Source organism: Chiloscyllium plagiosum, unplaced genomic scaffold (assembly GCF_037043375.1).
Source record: "Chiloscyllium plagiosum isolate Xiang-an unplaced genomic scaffold, Cpla_swu_hap1 HiC_scaffold_42, whole genome shotgun sequence".
Classification (NCBI taxonomy): Eukaryota; Metazoa; Chordata; class Chondrichthyes; order Orectolobiformes; family Hemiscylliidae; genus Chiloscyllium; species Chiloscyllium plagiosum.
This window is the reverse complement of record NW_028270180.1, coordinates 31370101-31388751: the sequence shown is the minus strand read 5'-3', so window position 1 is coordinate 31388751 and position 18651 is coordinate 31370101. Positions and strand designations below refer to the sequence as shown.

At 40.7% G+C, this 18651-nt stretch overlaps 1 protein-coding gene across 1 annotated transcript in view; it reads left to right on the top strand.

Annotated features, from left to right (window-relative positions):
- Positions 1 to 13819, top strand: part of LOC122542423 (fibrillin-1-like) — a 610102-nt gene extending 596283 nt beyond the window's left edge. The window contains exons 63-65 of the mRNA XM_087981979.1: positions 3020 to 3251; positions 5174 to 5351; positions 12413 to 13819. Of these exons, the coding sequence (XP_087838105.1) occupies positions 3020 to 3251; positions 5174 to 5351; positions 12413 to 12802 (800 nt within the window). The 3' untranslated portion in view covers positions 12803 to 13819. The remainder of the gene's footprint in view (positions 1 to 3019; positions 3252 to 5173; positions 5352 to 12412) is intronic.
- Positions 13820 to 18651: the final 4832 nt, after the last annotated feature.

Here is an 18651-nt window from a genome sequence, read left to right as displayed (position 1 = left end):
AGATGGCTTCCTTCTTCAAAGACCGCAATTTCCCCTCCGACATGGTCGACGATGCTCTCCACCGCATTTCCTCCACTTCTCGCACCTCTGCCTCCTCCAATTGCCACCAGGACAGAATCCCACTGGTCCTCACCTACCACCCCACCAACCTCCGGATACATCGTATCATCCTCCGTCATTTCCGTCACCTCCAAACAGACCCCACCACCAGGGATATATTTCCGTCCCCACCCCTACCAGCGTTCCGGAGAGACCACTCCCTCCGCGACTCCCTCATCAGGTCCATATAACCCCCACCAACCCAATCTCCACTCCCGGCACCTTCCCCTGCAATCGCAAGAAGTGCAAAACTTGCGCCCACACATCCCCCCTCACCTCCCTCCAAGGCCCCAAGGGATCCTTCCATATCCGTTGCAAATTTACCTGCACCTCCTGTATCCGCTGCATCCGATGTGGTCTCCTCTACATTGGGGAGACAGGCCGCCTACTTGCAGAACGTTTCAGGGAACACCTCTGGGACACCCGCACCAACCTACCCCACCGCCCCGTGGCTGAACACTTTAACTCCCCCTCCCACTCCGCCAAGGGCATGCAGGTCCTTGGCCTCCTCCATCGCCAGACCCTGGCCACACGACGCCTGGAGGAAGAGTGCCTCATCTTCCGTCTAGGAACCCTCCAACCACACGGGATGAATGTAGATTTCTCCAGCTTCCTCATTTCCCCTCCCCCCACCTGATCTCAGTCCCAACCCCCGGATTCAGCACCGCCCTCTTGACCTGCAATCTTCTTCCCGACCTCTCTGCCCCCACCCCCTCTCCGGCCCATCACCCTCACCTCCTTCCACCTATCGTATTCCCAGCGCCCCTCCCCCAAATTCCCTCCCCCCTACCTTTTATCTCAGCCAGTTTGGCACACCAGCCTCATTCCTGAAGAAGGGCTTAAGCCCGAAACATCGATTCTCCCGCTCCTCGGATGCTGCCTGGCCTGCTGTGTTTTTCCAGCACCACATTTTTCAACTCTGGTCTCCAGCATCTGCAGTCCTCACTTTCTCCTAACTTCCTTTACACACACACCTTTGCAAAAAAGTCTATGATTTCAGCTTTGACAATGCATTAAATTGATATTTGTAATGCTGACCAAATTATCAACTTTATAGATCATTATTTTGAACTGTTCAATGCAAATATATCCTTAGCTGTACTTTTACAACCATTTCTCATGAGTTTCAAATGAATTACTACTTAGATTTCCACATTAAGAGCATACTGTAACATTTTAGAAATTGGACTGTTCAATGCTTAAGAGTGTGGTGCTGGAAAAGCGCAGCAGGTCAGGCAGCATCCAAAGGATCCTTCTACATCCGGCAGAGATTTTCCTACACATCAAAACACCTCATGTGCCTTGTCCATTGCTCTCGATGTGGTCTCCTCTACATTTTGGAGACAGAATGCCAACTCGTTGAACGTTTCAGGGAACATCACTGAGCCGCACACACCAAACAATCCCACCGTCCTGTGGCCAACCACTTCAACTCTCCCTCCCTCTCCGCCAAGGACATGCAAGTCCTAGGCCTCCTCCACCGCCAAATCCAAACCTCCCAATACCTGGAGGTAGAACGCCGCATCTTCTGCTTTGGGACCCTTCAACTCTACAGCATCAACGTCGACTTCACTAGTTTTCTCATCTCCCCTCCCCCCATCTCATTCCAGATCCAATCCTCCAACTCGGCACTGTCCTACCTGCCCATCTTCCTTTCTACCTATCTGCTCCACCCTCCCCTCCGACCTATCACCATCACCCCCAACCAGCATCTACCTATCGCCTTCCCAGCTATCTTCCCGCCCCCACCCCCACCCCCACCTTCCTATCTTTGAGTCAGCCCCCTTCTACCCTCCCCCAAGACTCGCATTCCTGATGAAGGACATATACCCAAAAATGTAGATTCTCCTGCTCCTCAGATGCTGCATGACCTGCTGTACTTTTCCAGTGCCACACTTTTCGATACATATCAGAATACAAAATCATTTCCAGTATAATGTACATTCAAATAAAATTTGGCTTAGAAATTAGAATCGTGGAGATGCACAGAATCAGACCCTTCGGTCCAACTCCTCCATGCTGACCAGATATCCTAAATTCATCTAGTCCTATCCACCACTTAGCCCTTCTAAACCCTTCCTATTCATATGTCCATCCCGATGTCTTTTAACTGTTGTTATTGTATCAGCCTCCACCACTTACTCCAGCAGCTCATTCCATGCACGCACCATCCTCTGTGTGAAAAAGTTGCCCCTTAGGTGCCTTTTAAATCTTTCCCCTCTCACCCTAAACCTATGCCCTCTAGTTCTGGACTCTTCCCAACCCAGGGAAAAGACCTTGTCCGTTTACCCTATCCATGCCCCTCATGTGCAGCTGAGAGTAATGTTAATGGATACCCTAATTCAGATTGCACATTCACCAGTCAAGAATGTAGGTGGGCATTTGACACCATCAAGAAAAAAAAAAGTACATTGACTAGTAGTTATAGTACTCTTAAAATAAGGCATAGAAAACAATTCCTAAACTGATTTTCACAAAAACATGAGAATTATTCAAAATAATCTTTCTGGATGTGAGGAAATTCACTTGCTTATGCATTTAAAATTTCATCACACAACTCATATTAGCAAACTTGATTTCTCAGGCACAAATTTTGAACTGCCATGACAACCTTTCTTATTCAATATTGCTATGTCAATTATCACAGTGTAGTTTTGTGCCCTAGGCATTATATAGACCTACTGAATAATTCTCTGGCTATCCCATCATTGTCTTGTTCACAGTTCAGTTTGTTGAAAAATATAACATTATAGGCAATTTATTAATTTCCATTGTTTATATTTGTGTTGAATGTTTTATTATTTTCCAAGCATATACGAGAGGCAGAGATTAGAAACCACAGAAAATATACTTTAAAATGTATAAATCTGAATCCTCAAATTGTTTTAAATAATTGTTATAATATTTTCTTGTCCAACAGATGAAAATGAATGCATGAATTCTCAGGTTTGCGGAGGAGCTTCATGCCACAATACACTGGGAAGCTACAAGTGTCTTTGTCCAACAGGTTTTTCTTTTGAGCAGCTGACTGGGTCTTGTCATGACGTTAATGAATGTTCTTCGTCCAAAAATCCATGCAACTATGGCTGTTCAAACACTGATGGAGGTTACTTGTGTGGCTGCCCACCTGGATATTACAGAGTTGGTCAAGGGTAATAGTAGATAAAATCATTGCAATTTAAAACTAAGTTATTCCAAATTATTTCCTTACTTAATTCTAAGCCATAGTTTTTTTTTTGTTAATGCCGACATGAAGTATGCTGCATCTTCATTGATGATTGCTTGATGATAAGTTACACTTTCCAGCACTTGGCCTGTAGCCTTGCATGTCTTGACATCACAAGTGCACATCTAAATACTTCTTAAGTGTTATGAAGGTTTATGCCTCTACCAGCCTTACAGGCAATGAGCTCCTGATTCCCATCACCTCTGGATGAAAAAAGCTTTCCCTCTCATTCCCTCGAAATGTCCTGCCCTCAGTCATTGATCCCTCCACCAAGGGGTAAATTTTCTTCCTATCTAAAATTTGATGATTTTATATATCTCAATCATGTCCCCCCTCCATCTCATCTGCTCTAAGGATATAACTAAAACTCTTCAGCCCAGGTAATATCATAATAAATCTGTGCACTCTCTCCAGTGCAGTCACATCCCTTCTATAATGTAGATTCCAGAACTGCACTCACTGTTGTAATTGCAGCCAAATCAATGTTTTATAAAGTTCCATCGTTATCTACCTGTTCTTAAATTTTCTGTTTTGGCTAATAAAGGCAAGTATCACATCTGCCTTCTTTACCACTTTATCTGTCTGTCCTGCTACTTTAGGGGGCCAGTATACATGCACGCCAAGATTCCTCCTCCCTCAGGCATTCTCAGGTTCAGAGCATTGTTCCCTTTTTCTGCCAAAATGCATCACGTCAGACATCTGGTTTGGATTCCATTTACCACTGATCAGCCCAACTGACCAGTCCATCTATATTTTCCTGTAGTCTGAGGCTTATCCTCCTCACTATTTACCATCCCAATAATCTTTGTAACAACCACGAACATACTGATCACCCTGTTACATTCAAATCCACATTACTCACAATACCCCCAACACTGATCTCTGCAAAACCCCACTAGACACAAGCTTCCAGTCACAAAAGCACCCCTTGACCATCACCCACTGCATCCTGCCACTCAGCCAACTGTAGATCTAATTAGCCAAATTTCCTTGGAGTCTATGAGCTTTTACCTTCACTGTCAGTCTCTTATGTGGGACCTTATCAAAAACCTTGCTGAAGTCCAAGTAGATTACATCAAATGCATTGCCCTCATCTAAACATCTGGTCCACCTCTTTAAAATAATCAAATTAGTCAGATGTGACCTCCACTTAACAAAACCATGTTAACTGTGCTTGATTAATCCCTGTCCCTCCAAACACATACTAACTCTGTCTGTCAGAATTGCTTCCCAATAATTTCCCCACCATGAAGGTTAGATTGACTATCCTGTAGTTTCCTGGTTTATCCCTTTCTCCCTTCTTGAAAAACAGTACCACATTGCCTGAGCTCCAATCCTGTGGCACCTCTTCTGTGGTCAGAGAGGAATAAAAATAATTGCCCACGCCCCTGCTATTTCCTCCCTAGTCTCACTCAACAGCCTGGGATACGTTTTATCTGACCCTGAAGACTTATCTACTTCTAAGCCTGCCAGACCAATCAGAAACTCCTCACTGTCTGTGCTTATTTCTTTGATTGATTTAAACCTCTACCTATCTTCTCTGTCTCCACACAAATCCAATTGCATTTCATAAGCAAAAAATTGTAATGAATGTATATCTTTACAGGTGTGAATCATTTTACCTATAGATGTAGTTTCTATGGGGTATATTTTCATCAACATCTTGATAAGTAAGTAGGAGAAATAAGTAACCTATCTGATTTTAAATGAATTGACTTCAATAAAATTAAACAGATGATGGGTGGCCTTTTAAATGAGTATCCTGATGATGATGATAAAAATTTACCCCATACCTCTAATAGTTTTCAGTAGTCCTAAATTACCTTGGAATTAATATTTTCTCACTAGGCATTGCGTTTCTGGAGTCGGATTCAGCAAAGGCCAGATGTTTCCAATAGGAGGTGACACAGAGGACAATAGTCTGTCACCTGAGGCGTGTTATGATTGCAAAATTAATGGCTACCCAAAAGGAAGAACCCGAAGAACAACAAATGAAAAAGAAGCTATAATTTCAAATGATGCAGAGGTAAATATTGCTGACTTTTATGTTGGTCAGCAGTGAGTGCCATTATATATCAGAAGACAACACAGTGTTTTCTTTTGCAGAGAGATTTCAAAACATTTAAAAGTACTAATTTCAACTGAATCTTTTCAGTAATACATGATAATTTGAAATATGATTATGTGAATTTAGCGGCTAGCTCATTCCTAGTCACAAGTTTTAATTCTTGGCATGTTCCTGTGGGAAGAAAGGGCAGATGAGGTGTGTACAGAGGAGAAAGGGGAAAATGAAGAAATCAGGATGTTCTTGTTGGTTTATTCTTGTAGAGTCCAAAACTGTTTTAGCAAAGACCTGGAAGATCACACCAAACCAACTCTCAGATTAACTATTTGAGAAATATTCTTTAAGTCTTTTCAAGACAGAGGTAGATAAATTCTTGATTACCAAGAGAATGGAAGATTGTCAGTGAAATACAGGAAAGTAGAGTTGGGGCTAAATCAGAGCAACTATGATATTGAATGGCAAAGCCAGCTCTAAGCGACAAGTGGCTACTCTTGTTTCTTGGTTGTAAATGCAAATGCTATTTGAAATGGGGAGAATACGAATGATTAAGAGATTTACTTCAATATTATGTTATTCACTGAAAGTATTTAACTGCAGTCAAACCTATAACATATGAACAGATGAATCATGAATGGCTTAGGCCAGTCACCCCCTCAAGTCTTTACCATCATTTGATGAGATTGTGGCTGATCTGATTGTTGCCCTCTGTTTTCCTGTTTCCTTGTCAGTCAAAAACTTATTTGACTCTGCCTTAAAGATATTCAAAGATCCAGTCTCTGCTGCTCTCTGGGGAAGAGACTTCCATAGACTAATGGCACACAAGAGAAAATTTTCATCTCCATCTTAAAGGAAGGGCCTTTATTTTTAAATTTTGCTCTTCTATTCCTAGTCTCTCCTACAAAGGAAAACATGCTTTCACCATTTAATTCAGCAAAATTAATCCAATAGTAAAATTGTTGTTATTTACAAAAGCCACATGTTTCAGGCCATGATATTTTCAGCATTTATCACACCCCCAAATCTTCCAGTTGGACTAGTAGCAAACATTCGGGTGTTTGTATATAAATATAACAAAAAAACTACAGATGCTGGAACTCTGAAACAAAAGCAGAAGTTGCGAAGAAACTCAGCAGGTTTGGCAACATCTGTAGAGAGAAAGCAAGTTTATTTTGAGTCCAATGACCTTTCTTCAGAACATTTACCTTGTCACTTACAGAAAAGTCAGAGCCCTTTTTAGAATGATTGAAAGATAACTTTCTGTTTTTGGTTCAGATGTTTGTTGCTACTGAGCATTTTGACTTAAATGAGGTCCCGGTGTGTACACATATGCAGTACTTAAACAGCCAATGGGCAGTTGGAATATCCTGCCAACGAATATCCTGCCCAAACCACTTTTTGAATATTCTGGTGCAGACTTAGCCATGAGAGACTTGGTCTAGATGCCCCCTCAGTTGCCCAGAAATTTATACCAAGAATCTTTAGCAGCAGCTGTGGGACCCTTTAGGAAATTATTTATAATGGAAACTGTATTGGGAATCTTCCTTCTTATATAAAAGTTTTTAAGGAAACAAACTTGCAGAATTATTAGCACCACTCCCACCCACTATAATCCATTCTATAAGCATTTGAACTCAAAATCCCTATTATGAAAGCTAAAATGAATCCAAGAGTCCACAGTTCTCTGTACAAACATTTTGAGTGTGCAAGTCCTATTATCGGCAGCTGGTCAACTCAAAACATCTAAAAGCATTCCAAAGTGTTTGAAAAATTAGAAATTATTATTTATTTTCCTTGCCTACACATTAGATTATATTAAAAGTGCCACAAACTTTAAAAAGTAATTATAAGACCATAAGACATAGGAGCGGAAGTAAGGCCATTCGGCCCATCGAGTCCACTCCGCCATTCAATCATGCCTGATGGGCATTTCAACTCCACTTACCCGCATTCTCCACGTAGCCCTTAATTCCTTGTGACATCAAGAATTTATCAATCTCTGCCTTGAAGACATTTAGCGTCCCAGCCTCCACTGCACTCTGCGGCAATGAATTCCACAGGCCCACGGTGGCACAGTGGTTAGCACTGCTGCCTCACAGCGCCAGAGACCCGGGTTCAATTCCCGCCTCAGGCGACTGACTGTGTGGAGTTTGCACATTCTCCCCGTGTCTGCGTGGGTTTCCTCCGGGTGCTCCGGTTTCCTCCCACAGTCCAAAGATGTGCAGGTCAGGTGAATTGGCCATGCTAAATTGCCCATAGTATTAGGTAAGGGGTAAAGGTAGGGGTATGGGTGGGTTGCGCTTCGGCGGGGCAGTGTGGACTGGTTGGGCCGAAGGGCCTGTTTCCACACTGTAAGTAATCTAATCTAAATCTAAAGGTCCACCACTCTCTGGCTGAAGAAATGTCTCTGCATTTCTGTTCTGAATTTACCTCCTCTAATTCTAAGGCTGTGTCCATGGGTCCTAGTCTCCTCGCTTAACGGAAACAATTTCCTAGCGTCCACCCTCTCCAAGCCATGTATTATCTTGTAAGTTACTATTAGATCTCCCCTTAATCTTCGAAACTCCAATGAATACAATCCCAGGATCCTCAGCCGTTCCTCATATGTTAGACCTACCATTCCAGGGATCATCCGTGTGAATCTCCGCTGGACACGCTCCAGTGCCAGTATGTCCTTCCTGAGGTGTGGGGACCAAAACTGGACACAGTACTCCAAATGAGGCCTAACCAGAGCTTTATAAAGTCTCAGTAGCACAACGGTGCTTTTATATTCCAACCAATTAAAAGACATTGAAAGATTAAAATAATTTGAAAAGATATTCAAGAACTTTAAACAAAATACTCAGCACAATTAAAAACTGCTGGATATCAAGGCATATCCTTTCCACTTCTATTATAAAGGGGGACCGTGACCTTGAAGTTTCTGTACCTTTTCACTCGCCCTCATGGCTCTCTGAAATGAAATCTGCATTTTACAGCCAAGAAAGAGAGTCCCTAAAGCTCCAGCACAAAAAGTTAAGGGCACCGTTCAAATTGTGGTCAGCAATTTATATCTTGGCTTTGCTGCTGACCAAAAAAGCTGAGTTTTCTTTTGTAGGATAGTTGAAACGTAACTTTCAAATTAAATTTCAACGGTTATCTTTCACAATATTTTGTATATCTTGAGAAAATGATTGCAACAAGTTGTTAAGGTAATGACACTATTTAAACAATCCTTAGAAAGTCACTTAGATTCAGCTGGTAGGTTAACATCAATGTCATTGGGCATTTGAAACTCAAGAATAACAAATGACTTGCCTATAATACCTCCTGCTGGCTGATGATAGTATGCGGCATTAGCCAAGGAGGTATGCTAACATTTGCCAATCCCCCCATTTGAAGGGGTTTGGCTGGAGACAGTAATTTCTGCTCAATGTGCTAAGTGCTAGAAATGGAAGTGTTTAAGATGTAACTTTTCACTAATCACTATTTGGTTTTGCATAATATTTTACTGCAGTCGGCTTGTTAATTAAGTTAAGGAAAGGATTAGTTGAGATGTAGTAGCAGATATTTAAGGGGATATTTCAGAATATACAAAATAGGATAATTTCTAGGAGACACACCACTGTCCTTGATTAGCGAAGAAAGTGTCATTGCACAAAGTGGCAAGACACAACATAAAATAAAACTTAGATTGATTGAAAGATTAGTAAGGAGGGAAAATTAAAGCCTGAGAGAAAGCTGACTAGAAATATGAAAACAGATAGCAAGAGTTCCTATAGACACATTTTTTTTAAAAAAAGTTAACAAAGTGAAGCTTACTCCTATAGCAAGTGATTCAGGACAAATTAATGCAAAATAAAGAGATTGCCAATGAACGAACAGGTATTTTACAAAGTCTTCACTGTAGAGGATACAAGTAACATAGAACAGTATAGAGCAGTATCATCCCACAAATACTGTAAATCAGGAATAGAAGGAATTAAGAGACCCAAGAAATTATAATCTCCAGGGATGTAGTATTGAGCAAATTGTTGGAGCTCTGGGCTGACAAGTCCTTGTGTCCTGATGGACTAATTTTGAAAATGTCCTTAATTCTGGGATGGTTCCATTAGATTGGAAAATAGTGAATGCAACTCCTTTATTCAAAAAATGGAGATAGAAAGCAGGAATCTACAGACTGGTTGCTGTAAATGTCATGGGGAAGTCATTAAAAGTTACTAAAGTTCTCATATCGGCACTTAAAAATGACCATGGTAATCAGGCAGAGTTAACAAGGTTTTGTGAAAGGAAAATTATGTTTAATCAACTTAGTGAAGTTCTTTAAATAAATAACATGCTATGATAAAGGTTGCCTGACTGAACTTAAATTTCCAGAAGGCACTTGATATGGTGCTCCATCAAAGCTTAGTGTAGACATAAGAACTCATGGTATAAGAGTGGCATGGATAGAAGATTGGCTAGCTAACAGGAAATTTTAAAAAAGGGCACTCATGGGACATTTTGTAATTTGCAAGATTACGAGGTTCAATGCTGGGGCTGCAACATTGAGTCATAAGTTACTGAGATGAAAAGAACAAAGTGAGGATTGCTAAATGTGCTGTAAGTTGTGAAGGGAATATATATATATATAATCTGACAAATGGATGACAGTGTGGGAAGATGTGAAATTGTCCGTTTTAGTAGGAAGAATAAAAAAGGTGCATCTTATCTAAAAGCTGAGGAATTGCAAAGTTCTGAAATTCAATCGGTCAGGGAGTCTTTGTGCATGAACCACAAAGAGTTAGTGTGCAGATACAGCAAGTAATTAAGCCAACAGAATGTCATTCTTTCTTGAGAGAGAGGCTGAATACATATCGGGCATTGGTAAGATCACATCTGTAGTACTGGCATTGGTCTCCTTATTTAAGGGAGGATCTAATATGTTGGAAGCATTCCAGAGAAGCTTTACCACACTAATACTAATGATAATTGTCTTATGAAGAAATGTTGGACGGACTAGGTTTATATTTGCTAGACGAAAGTGAGGACTGCAGATGCTGGAGATCAGAGTCAAGAGTGTGTTGCTGGAAAAGCACAGCCGGTCAGGTAACATCCAAGGAGTAGGAGAGTCGACATTTCAAGTATGAGCTCTTCATTAGGAAGTATTTGCTAGAGTTTAGAACAGTAAAGAGGTTACTCATTTGAAACATATGCGATCCTGAGGAGTCTTTACAGGGTGATTGTGGAAATAAGATTTTCTCTTGTAGGAGATTCTAGATCGATCAGTCACTGTTTAAAAATAAGTGGTCACCGATGTAAGACGAAGATTAATTTGTTTTGTCAAAGAGGACCATTAGTCTTTGGGATGCTCTCTCGTGAAAAGTAGTGAATTAGTCTTTTAATCTCTTTAGGCTGAAGTAGTTGGACTCTTGATAGTAAGGGGATGAAGTTTTGTCATCTGTGGGTAGATTATGAGCTAGTTGGATCAGCCATGATGTTTCTAAGTTGAAAAGTGTAGCGCTGGAAAAAGCACAGCAGGTCAGGCAGCATCCAAGCAGCAGGAGAATCAACGTTTTGGGCATAAGCACTTCATCAGGAAGATGGAGGAGGAAGGGGGTTGAGAGATAAAGGGATGGGGGTGAGACTGGGGGTAGGTAGGTGGGATAGCAATAGGTGGATGCAGGAGAGAGGTGACTGTGATAGGTCGATGGGGAGGGTGGAGCGGATAGGTGGGAAGGAAGATCAACAGGTAGGTCAGGTCAAGAGGGCAGTGCCGAGTTGGAGGGTTGGGTCTGGGGTGAGGTAGGGGGGTGGGGAGATTTGGAAACTGACGAAGTCACTGTTGATGCTGTGTGGTTGTAGGGTCCCGAGGTGGAAGATGAGGCTTCTTCCACTAGTTGGTGGGTGGCTTTGATTTGGCAGTGGAGGAGGACCAGGATTTGCATGCCCTTGGCAGAGTGTGAGGGGGAGTTGAAGTGGTTGACCACAGAGCGGTGGGATTGTTCAGCACTGCCCTCTTGACTGGAACGTCGCTCTGACTCTCCAGCATCTGCAGTCCTTACTTTCTCCTATGATCTTTCTAAGTGGCAAAGAAGGGTTGAGTGGCCGATTGGACTACTTTGCTCCTTTGTTATGTTTGACTGAATTTTATTAAGAATGATGCATGGTAGTTTATGAAATATTTTTCATTCCTCAATTCTTGTACGTAATATTGTGCCATAATTAAAGGAATTAGTTCTTTTTTTTTTTGTTTTATTTGAAAGATCAAAATATCAATATTTTAAAGCCAAAATCAAAAGAATAATAATGTCATTACCTGACCCTAATCACGCAGGAATCAAAATTCCACGAATAGTACACCATTCGGATATCACCATTTACTTACAGATATGTCACTTAGTGAATTAGGAGTTGGCATTTGCATCTCTTTTTAAATTGGAGCAATGCAAATTATGTGACCAATACCCTACATCCAAGTAACATCTGAAAAACATCTGGCTAATGTACAAATGTCATTGTTGATGTCTCTTTATATTTTTATATGTGAAACTGGGATTTGAGGTTTGTCCTCATGTCCCTGTAAACTGTTTGAATGGTAGGGTTTGGGGCCTGGCTTTGCTGCTCCTCTCCCTTGTAAAATTGCTGTCTCTTGTATGCAGCTGTAAATGTAACTGTTTGTTGTAAACTGTTTTTGTAATTTGTTTGTGGTGCAGCTGGTGCAGAAATTGAGGTAAAAACAATGACTGCAGATGCTGGAAACCAGATTCTGGATTAGTGGTGCTGGAAGAGCACAGCAGTTCAGGCAGCATCCAAGGAGCTTCGAAATCGACGTTTCGGGCAAAAGCCCTTCATCAGGAACTAGTGCAGAAATTGAACCTACACTGTTGCCATCACTCTGCACCACAAACTAACGATCTAGTCAACTGAGTTAACCAGTCAGTGTTCCCTTTAATAAACAAATGGTGCACACTGGAAGCATGCTGAAAGTGCTATAGTTGTTTGCAGATTAATAAATTATCACTTTGTTGCAACAAGTTTATACTCTGATTTTTTTCTTTCCCCAGGAGAAAGATGCAGACAGTTTGCAAATGAGCCTTGCCAGTTTAAGTACAGATAATCCATTTATCTTCAATCTCAACATTTCTGAACTCAGCAATAAGGACCACATCTTGCAGTTTGTTCCAGCTATTTCTACCTTGACAAATCATGTACGTTACTTGATTGACCTTGGCAATGAAAAAGGTCTCTTCAAAATTAACCAAAAGGATGGTATAAGCTATCTACATCTGACCAAGAAGAAGCCACTTCCCGGAGCCTACTCATTAGAAATAAGCAGTGTGCCCCTCTTTAAAAAGAAGGAACTTGATCGTCTTGAAGATAAGCATGATAAAGACTACCTCACTGGTGAACTTGGTGGAATCCTCCAAATGAAAATTCAGATTGTGCTTCATTAATACTGAAAAAGAAGATCACACTGCTTCAGCCAAAAGACGGACTCTTCTATTGCCAAACAGATTCTACATATCATGGATACAATCTCTTATTAATTGTAATATGACTGAGCACTGCTTACATCTAATGTTAGAAAAGTCAGGATGCATACCATAGCTCGAAACCACTTACTCAGGCTTTGTATAAATGCAGCGCTGCTATTTCAGTAAGACTAGCTTTAGATGTTGTATAATGATATGTTGAATCTTGAAAAACACAGATATGAACGTTCCAATCCATTTGTTGGACCACTGATGCTAAGAATTTCCACTGATTTTTAGCAGAGCAATAACATCATTCTCTGCATTGAAAGACATTTCTTTTATTGATCTTTTAAGTTTTACTTTTCAAGTTACGTTTCACTAGAACAAACATTTATATATGTACCTGGTGCTAGTAACATGTCAACCTAGATTGTGACTGCACTGTAATATTTTACAAACTTGGTAGCCAAAAATGCAATTACTCAGTCTAAGTATTACCAGATTGTTTGTTCCATTACTTAACAAAGAACCAAAGTTAGTCCAGTAGCTTAACTCAGTTATGCATTTTTCACTCATGTAAATTAAGTGTGTGTATACTGCAACCATGCTACTTTTTAATCATGGAAAATTTTGTATACCAGATTTCTCTTGTGTGTGTATGTGTGTGTGTATGTGTGCGCGTGCATGAATGTTTTCATTTCAACCCTGAGTGAGGGTGTTGCAATGGTGCTTTCAGAACAACTATTTCTAAAAATTAGATGCAATATCCCTCTGTGAATAATAATATACGTATTGAGGACTTAATGAACAGGAACAAATCAGGTCATAGGATTTATAGCATTCTCAAAAGCAAGACAATCAAACTGTCAAACACAGCCTCATGTAAACCAACATATAACTGTACCAATATTTTTATGCAGTTCACCATCAACAAATGTTTAGATCTTCATTGTCAGTAATTCCACAATAAAACAGTATTTTCAGTTTTAATACTAACCGTGTTAACTGTTATGATTCCTTTCTGACAAGGACCAATTTCCCTGTCTCTATTGCAGTTGTGCCTGACACGCTTTCCTGCCTGTCAAGTATCTTTGAGAATGTAATTGAGCTTATGTGACTTTCAGAAATTAAATGTTCACAAACTAAAATGTCTGCATGGGAAAAAGCTGGAATAGAATTCCAAAAGTTCAAAAAACAGGACTGACACTGGCATAGATATGGCTACCATGTTTATTGTTTCTTTGAATCTATAATGTGAATTTAATGCACCCTTGGCTTGTGCAGAAAATAAATCCTCTCCAACAGTATAAAATACGCACTTTAACCAGAAGAAATATTTGGAAAGATTTCTTGTGTTTCTAATAAAATCATATCTGTTAATAACGTAGTAATTACAATTTTATTAGAAATCTTCATCTTAATAGATCTTCCTACTAATTAGGATGCTAGTAACTAAAATCGAGCAGAAGAAATAATTTCCCGTTGAGTCTTTAGAATTGCCATTGATGTACATATTGGAATTTAAAACATAATCCTCTTGTTTATGATGTGTCATTTCCAACATTGACTTCTCAATAGTATGAGCACTTATGCCTCATAGTGGTACATAGACAATAGAACATAGAATATTCCAGCGCAACACAGGCCCTTCGGCCCTCAATGTAGCGCCAACCTGTGAAACCAATCTAAAGCCCACCTAACATACACTATTCCATTATCATCCATATGATCCAATGATCATTTAAATTCCCTTAAATTTGGCGAGTCTACTACTGTTGCAGGCATTGCGTTCCATGCCCCTACTACTCTATGAGTAAAGAAACGATCTCTGTCCTATATCTATCACCGCTCAATTTAAAGCTCTATCCCCTCATGCTAGCCATCACCATCCGAGGAAAAAATGGTCTCTCATTGTCTACCCTATCTAACCCTCTCATTGTCTACCCTATCTAATCCTCTGATTATCTTGTATGTTTCAATTAAGTCACCTCTCAACCGTCTTCTTTCTAACAAAAACAGCCTCAAGTCCCTCAGCCTTTCCTCAAAAGACCTAACCTCCATACCAGGCAATATCCTAGTAAATCTCCTCCGTACCCTTTCCAAAGCTTCCACATCCTTCCTAAATCTAGTGACCAGAACTATATACAATACTCCAAGTGCAGCCGCACCAGAGATTTGTACAGCTGCAGCATGATCTCATGGCCCTGAAACTCAATTCCTCTACCAATAAAAGGTAACATACCGTATGTCTTCTTAACAAACATATCAACCTCGGTGGAGAAAGTGAGGACTGCAGATGCTGGAGATCAGAGCTGAAAATGTGTTGCTGGAAAAGCGCAGCAGGTCAGGCAGCATCCAGGGAACAGGAGAATCGACGTTTCGGGCATAAGGAGGTCTTCGTTCCTGAAGAAGGGCTTATGCCCGAAACGTCGATTCTCCTGTTCCCTGGATGCTGCCTGACCTGCTGCGCTTTTCCAGCAACACATTTTCATATCAACCTCAGTGGCAACTTTCAGGGATCTATGTACGTGACACTGAGATCTCTCTGTTCATCTACACTACCAAGACTCTTACCATACCCCAGTGCTCTGCATTCCTGTTACCCCTTCCAAAGTGAATCACCTCATACTTTTCCGCATTAATCTCCATTTGTCACCTCTCAGCCCAGCTCTACAGCTTTTCCATGTCTCTGTGTAACCTACAACATCTTTCGGGCACTATGCACAACTCTTCCAACCTTAGTGTCATCCGCAAATTTACTAACCCATCCATCTATGCCCTCATCCACGTCATTTATAAAAATGACAAACATCAGTGGCCCCAAAACAGATCCTTGCGGTACACCTCTAGTACTGAATTCCAGGATTAACATTTCCCATCAACCACCACTCTCTGTCTTCTTTCAGCCAGCCAATTTTTTAACCAAACTGCTAGATCATCCTCAATCCCATGCCTCAGTATTTTATGCAATAGCCTATCATAGGGAGCCTTATCAAATGCCTTACTGAAATCCATATACACCACATTAACCGCTTTACCCTCATCCACCTGTTTGATCACCTTCTCAAAGAACTCAATAAGGTTTGTGAGGCATGACCTACCTTCACAAAACCGTGTTGACTATACCTAATCAACCTATTCCTTTCTAGATGATTATAAATCCTATTTCTTATAACCTTTTCCAAAACTTTACCCACAACCGAAGTAAAGCTCACTGGTCTATAATTACCAGGGTTGTCTCTCCTCCCCTTCTTGAACACGGGAACAACATTTGCTATCCTCCAGTCTTCTGGGACTATTCCTGTAGACAAAACGACAATATAAAGATCAAAGCCAATCTCCTCCCTGGCTTCCCAGAGAATCCCAGGATAAATCCCCTCAAGCCCAGGGGATTTATCAATCTCCACACTTTCCAGAATTGCTAACAGCTCCTCTTTGTGAACCTTAATCCCAACTAGTCTAGTCGCCTGAATCTCAGTGTTCTCTTCGACAACATTGTCTTTTTCCAGTGTGAATACTGACGAAAAATATTCATTTAGCACTACCCCTGCCCTAATCTTTCTGTAGTCATTATTTTATTCCTGATATACCTAATTATTCTATGGTATTCTATACAGATTAGGTACACAGTCATTTGTGATCACCATTCCTACATATTCCCTCATATTTGGGTATACATTTTGACAGTAGACAAAAGCAGTTTATGTACTGTATAATGTACTTAATATGCTAAAATATGCCAAGGTGCTTTCTAGCTTTATCAACCAAAATTTGACAGTGAGCTACATTAATATTGTTATAAATAGTAACAAACACGTAGATAATAAGGAGCAATTTAAATAAGACGATGATAGGTCATGACCAAAGATGTTTGAGGAAGAAAATACAGAGCATTTGATTATTCTCATATATTCACTGTGAATTTATGTGAATGCAATCAGTTGTTACAACTGAGGTCTGTCTATGCATTATGTTTACTCATAGTGGTCTTCTGTTCAGTTTAAGCAACACTTTGTCTCAATCTATTTTGTAGTGCTTATTTTACATTAACTATATAAGTTCTGTATTACCCTTCATATTCTGAATAGTACAGTACTGCATTTATCAGCAAGCAGTTATTTATTTTTAATATATGAAGCTCGGATAAGTATATTGATGAAGAGAACTGAGTTTTGAGATTTGTAACTCAGGTTGAGGTTCTGGATGTAGATTTGTTCACTGAGCTGGAAGGTTCGTTTTCAGTTTGTTTCGTCAGCATACGAGGTAACATCTTCAGTGAACCTCGGAATGAAGCACTGGTGGTGTAGTCTGCTTTCTATTTATATGTTTGAGCTTCCTAGGTTTGGTGATGTCATTTCCTGTGGCATCGTCATTTCCTTTTTTTACTCGGGGGTGGTAAATGAGATCCAAGTCAATATGTTTGTTGATAGAGTTACGGTTGGAATGCCATGCTTCTAGGAATTCTCGTGCATGTCTCTGTTTGCCTTGTCCTAGGATGGATAGGTTGTCCCAGTCAAAGTGTGTCCTTCCTTGTCCGTATGTAAGAATACAAGTGAGAGTGGGTCATATCGTTCTACATTTTGTCCAATGTAGGACAAACAGTCAGAAAACTAGCCACCAGGATATATGAACATCAACCAGCCACAAAACGACCCACTCTGACTAGTATCCTTACATATGGATGAGGAAGGACACCACTTCGACTGGGACAACACATCCATCCTTGGACAAGCCAAACAGAGACACGCACGAGAATTCCGAGAAGCATGGCATTCCAACCAGAACTCTATCAACATTGACTTGGATCCCATTTACCACCCCCGAGAAAAAGGAACAGGAAGTGATGTCACAATGGGAAATGATATCACCGACCCTAGGAAACTCACACATATAAATAGAAAGCGGGCTACATCACCAGTGCTTCATTTGGAGGCTCACTGAAGATGTTACTTAGTATGCTCACGAAATGTCTGGAAATGAACCTTCTAGCTCAACAAGCAAACCTACATCAATGAAGAGAATCATTATACATTGTGACCTTTTTATTGCGGTAAGTCACTGAAGGTTTATGTGCACATTGATCAATTATATGCAAACTCAAAGTCAAAAGCAGTAGGGAAAAAAATACATTATTGTCTAATTTTGAAAAGGTTAAATAACCCTTATCACTTTGATTGGGGAATAGGTTTCAGTTATAGTTCTGCATAACATAGTTTGTGTTATAGAGATTGTTGATTTGCGTCCCTATTCTGTATGAGTTTGGCTCATATATTAACTGGGACAAAGTGAGGATTGCCAGATGCTGGAGATCAGAGTCAAAATTTGTGGCACTGGAAATGCACAGCAGGTCAGGCAGCATCTGAGGAGCAGGAGAATCGATGATTTGAGCATAAGCCCTTCATCAGGAATGTGGGGGAGGGGGAGAAGGTGGCTGAGAAATAAATAGGGGGGGAAGGTAGCTGGGAATGCAATAGGTTGGTGCGGGGGGGGGTGATAGTGATAGGTCAGAGCGGAAGGTGGAGCAGATGGTTTGGAAGGAAAATGGACAGATAGGACAGTTCAAGAGGGTTGCACCTGGCAGCTTAATGTTCTAGCATACAAATGCTGCAGGAAAGGGAGGCAAGAGAGGAAGGGGAGTGGTGTTTTTGATAAGGGAATAGCCTTACAGCTGTACGGAGGGAGGTTATTCCCTGAAATACATCCAGGGAAACTAAGAAATAAGAAAGGGATGATTACCTTATTGGGATTGTATTATAGACCCCCGAAGAGTCAGAGAGAACTTGAGAAACAAATTTGTAAGGAGATCTCCGTTATCTGTAAGAATAATA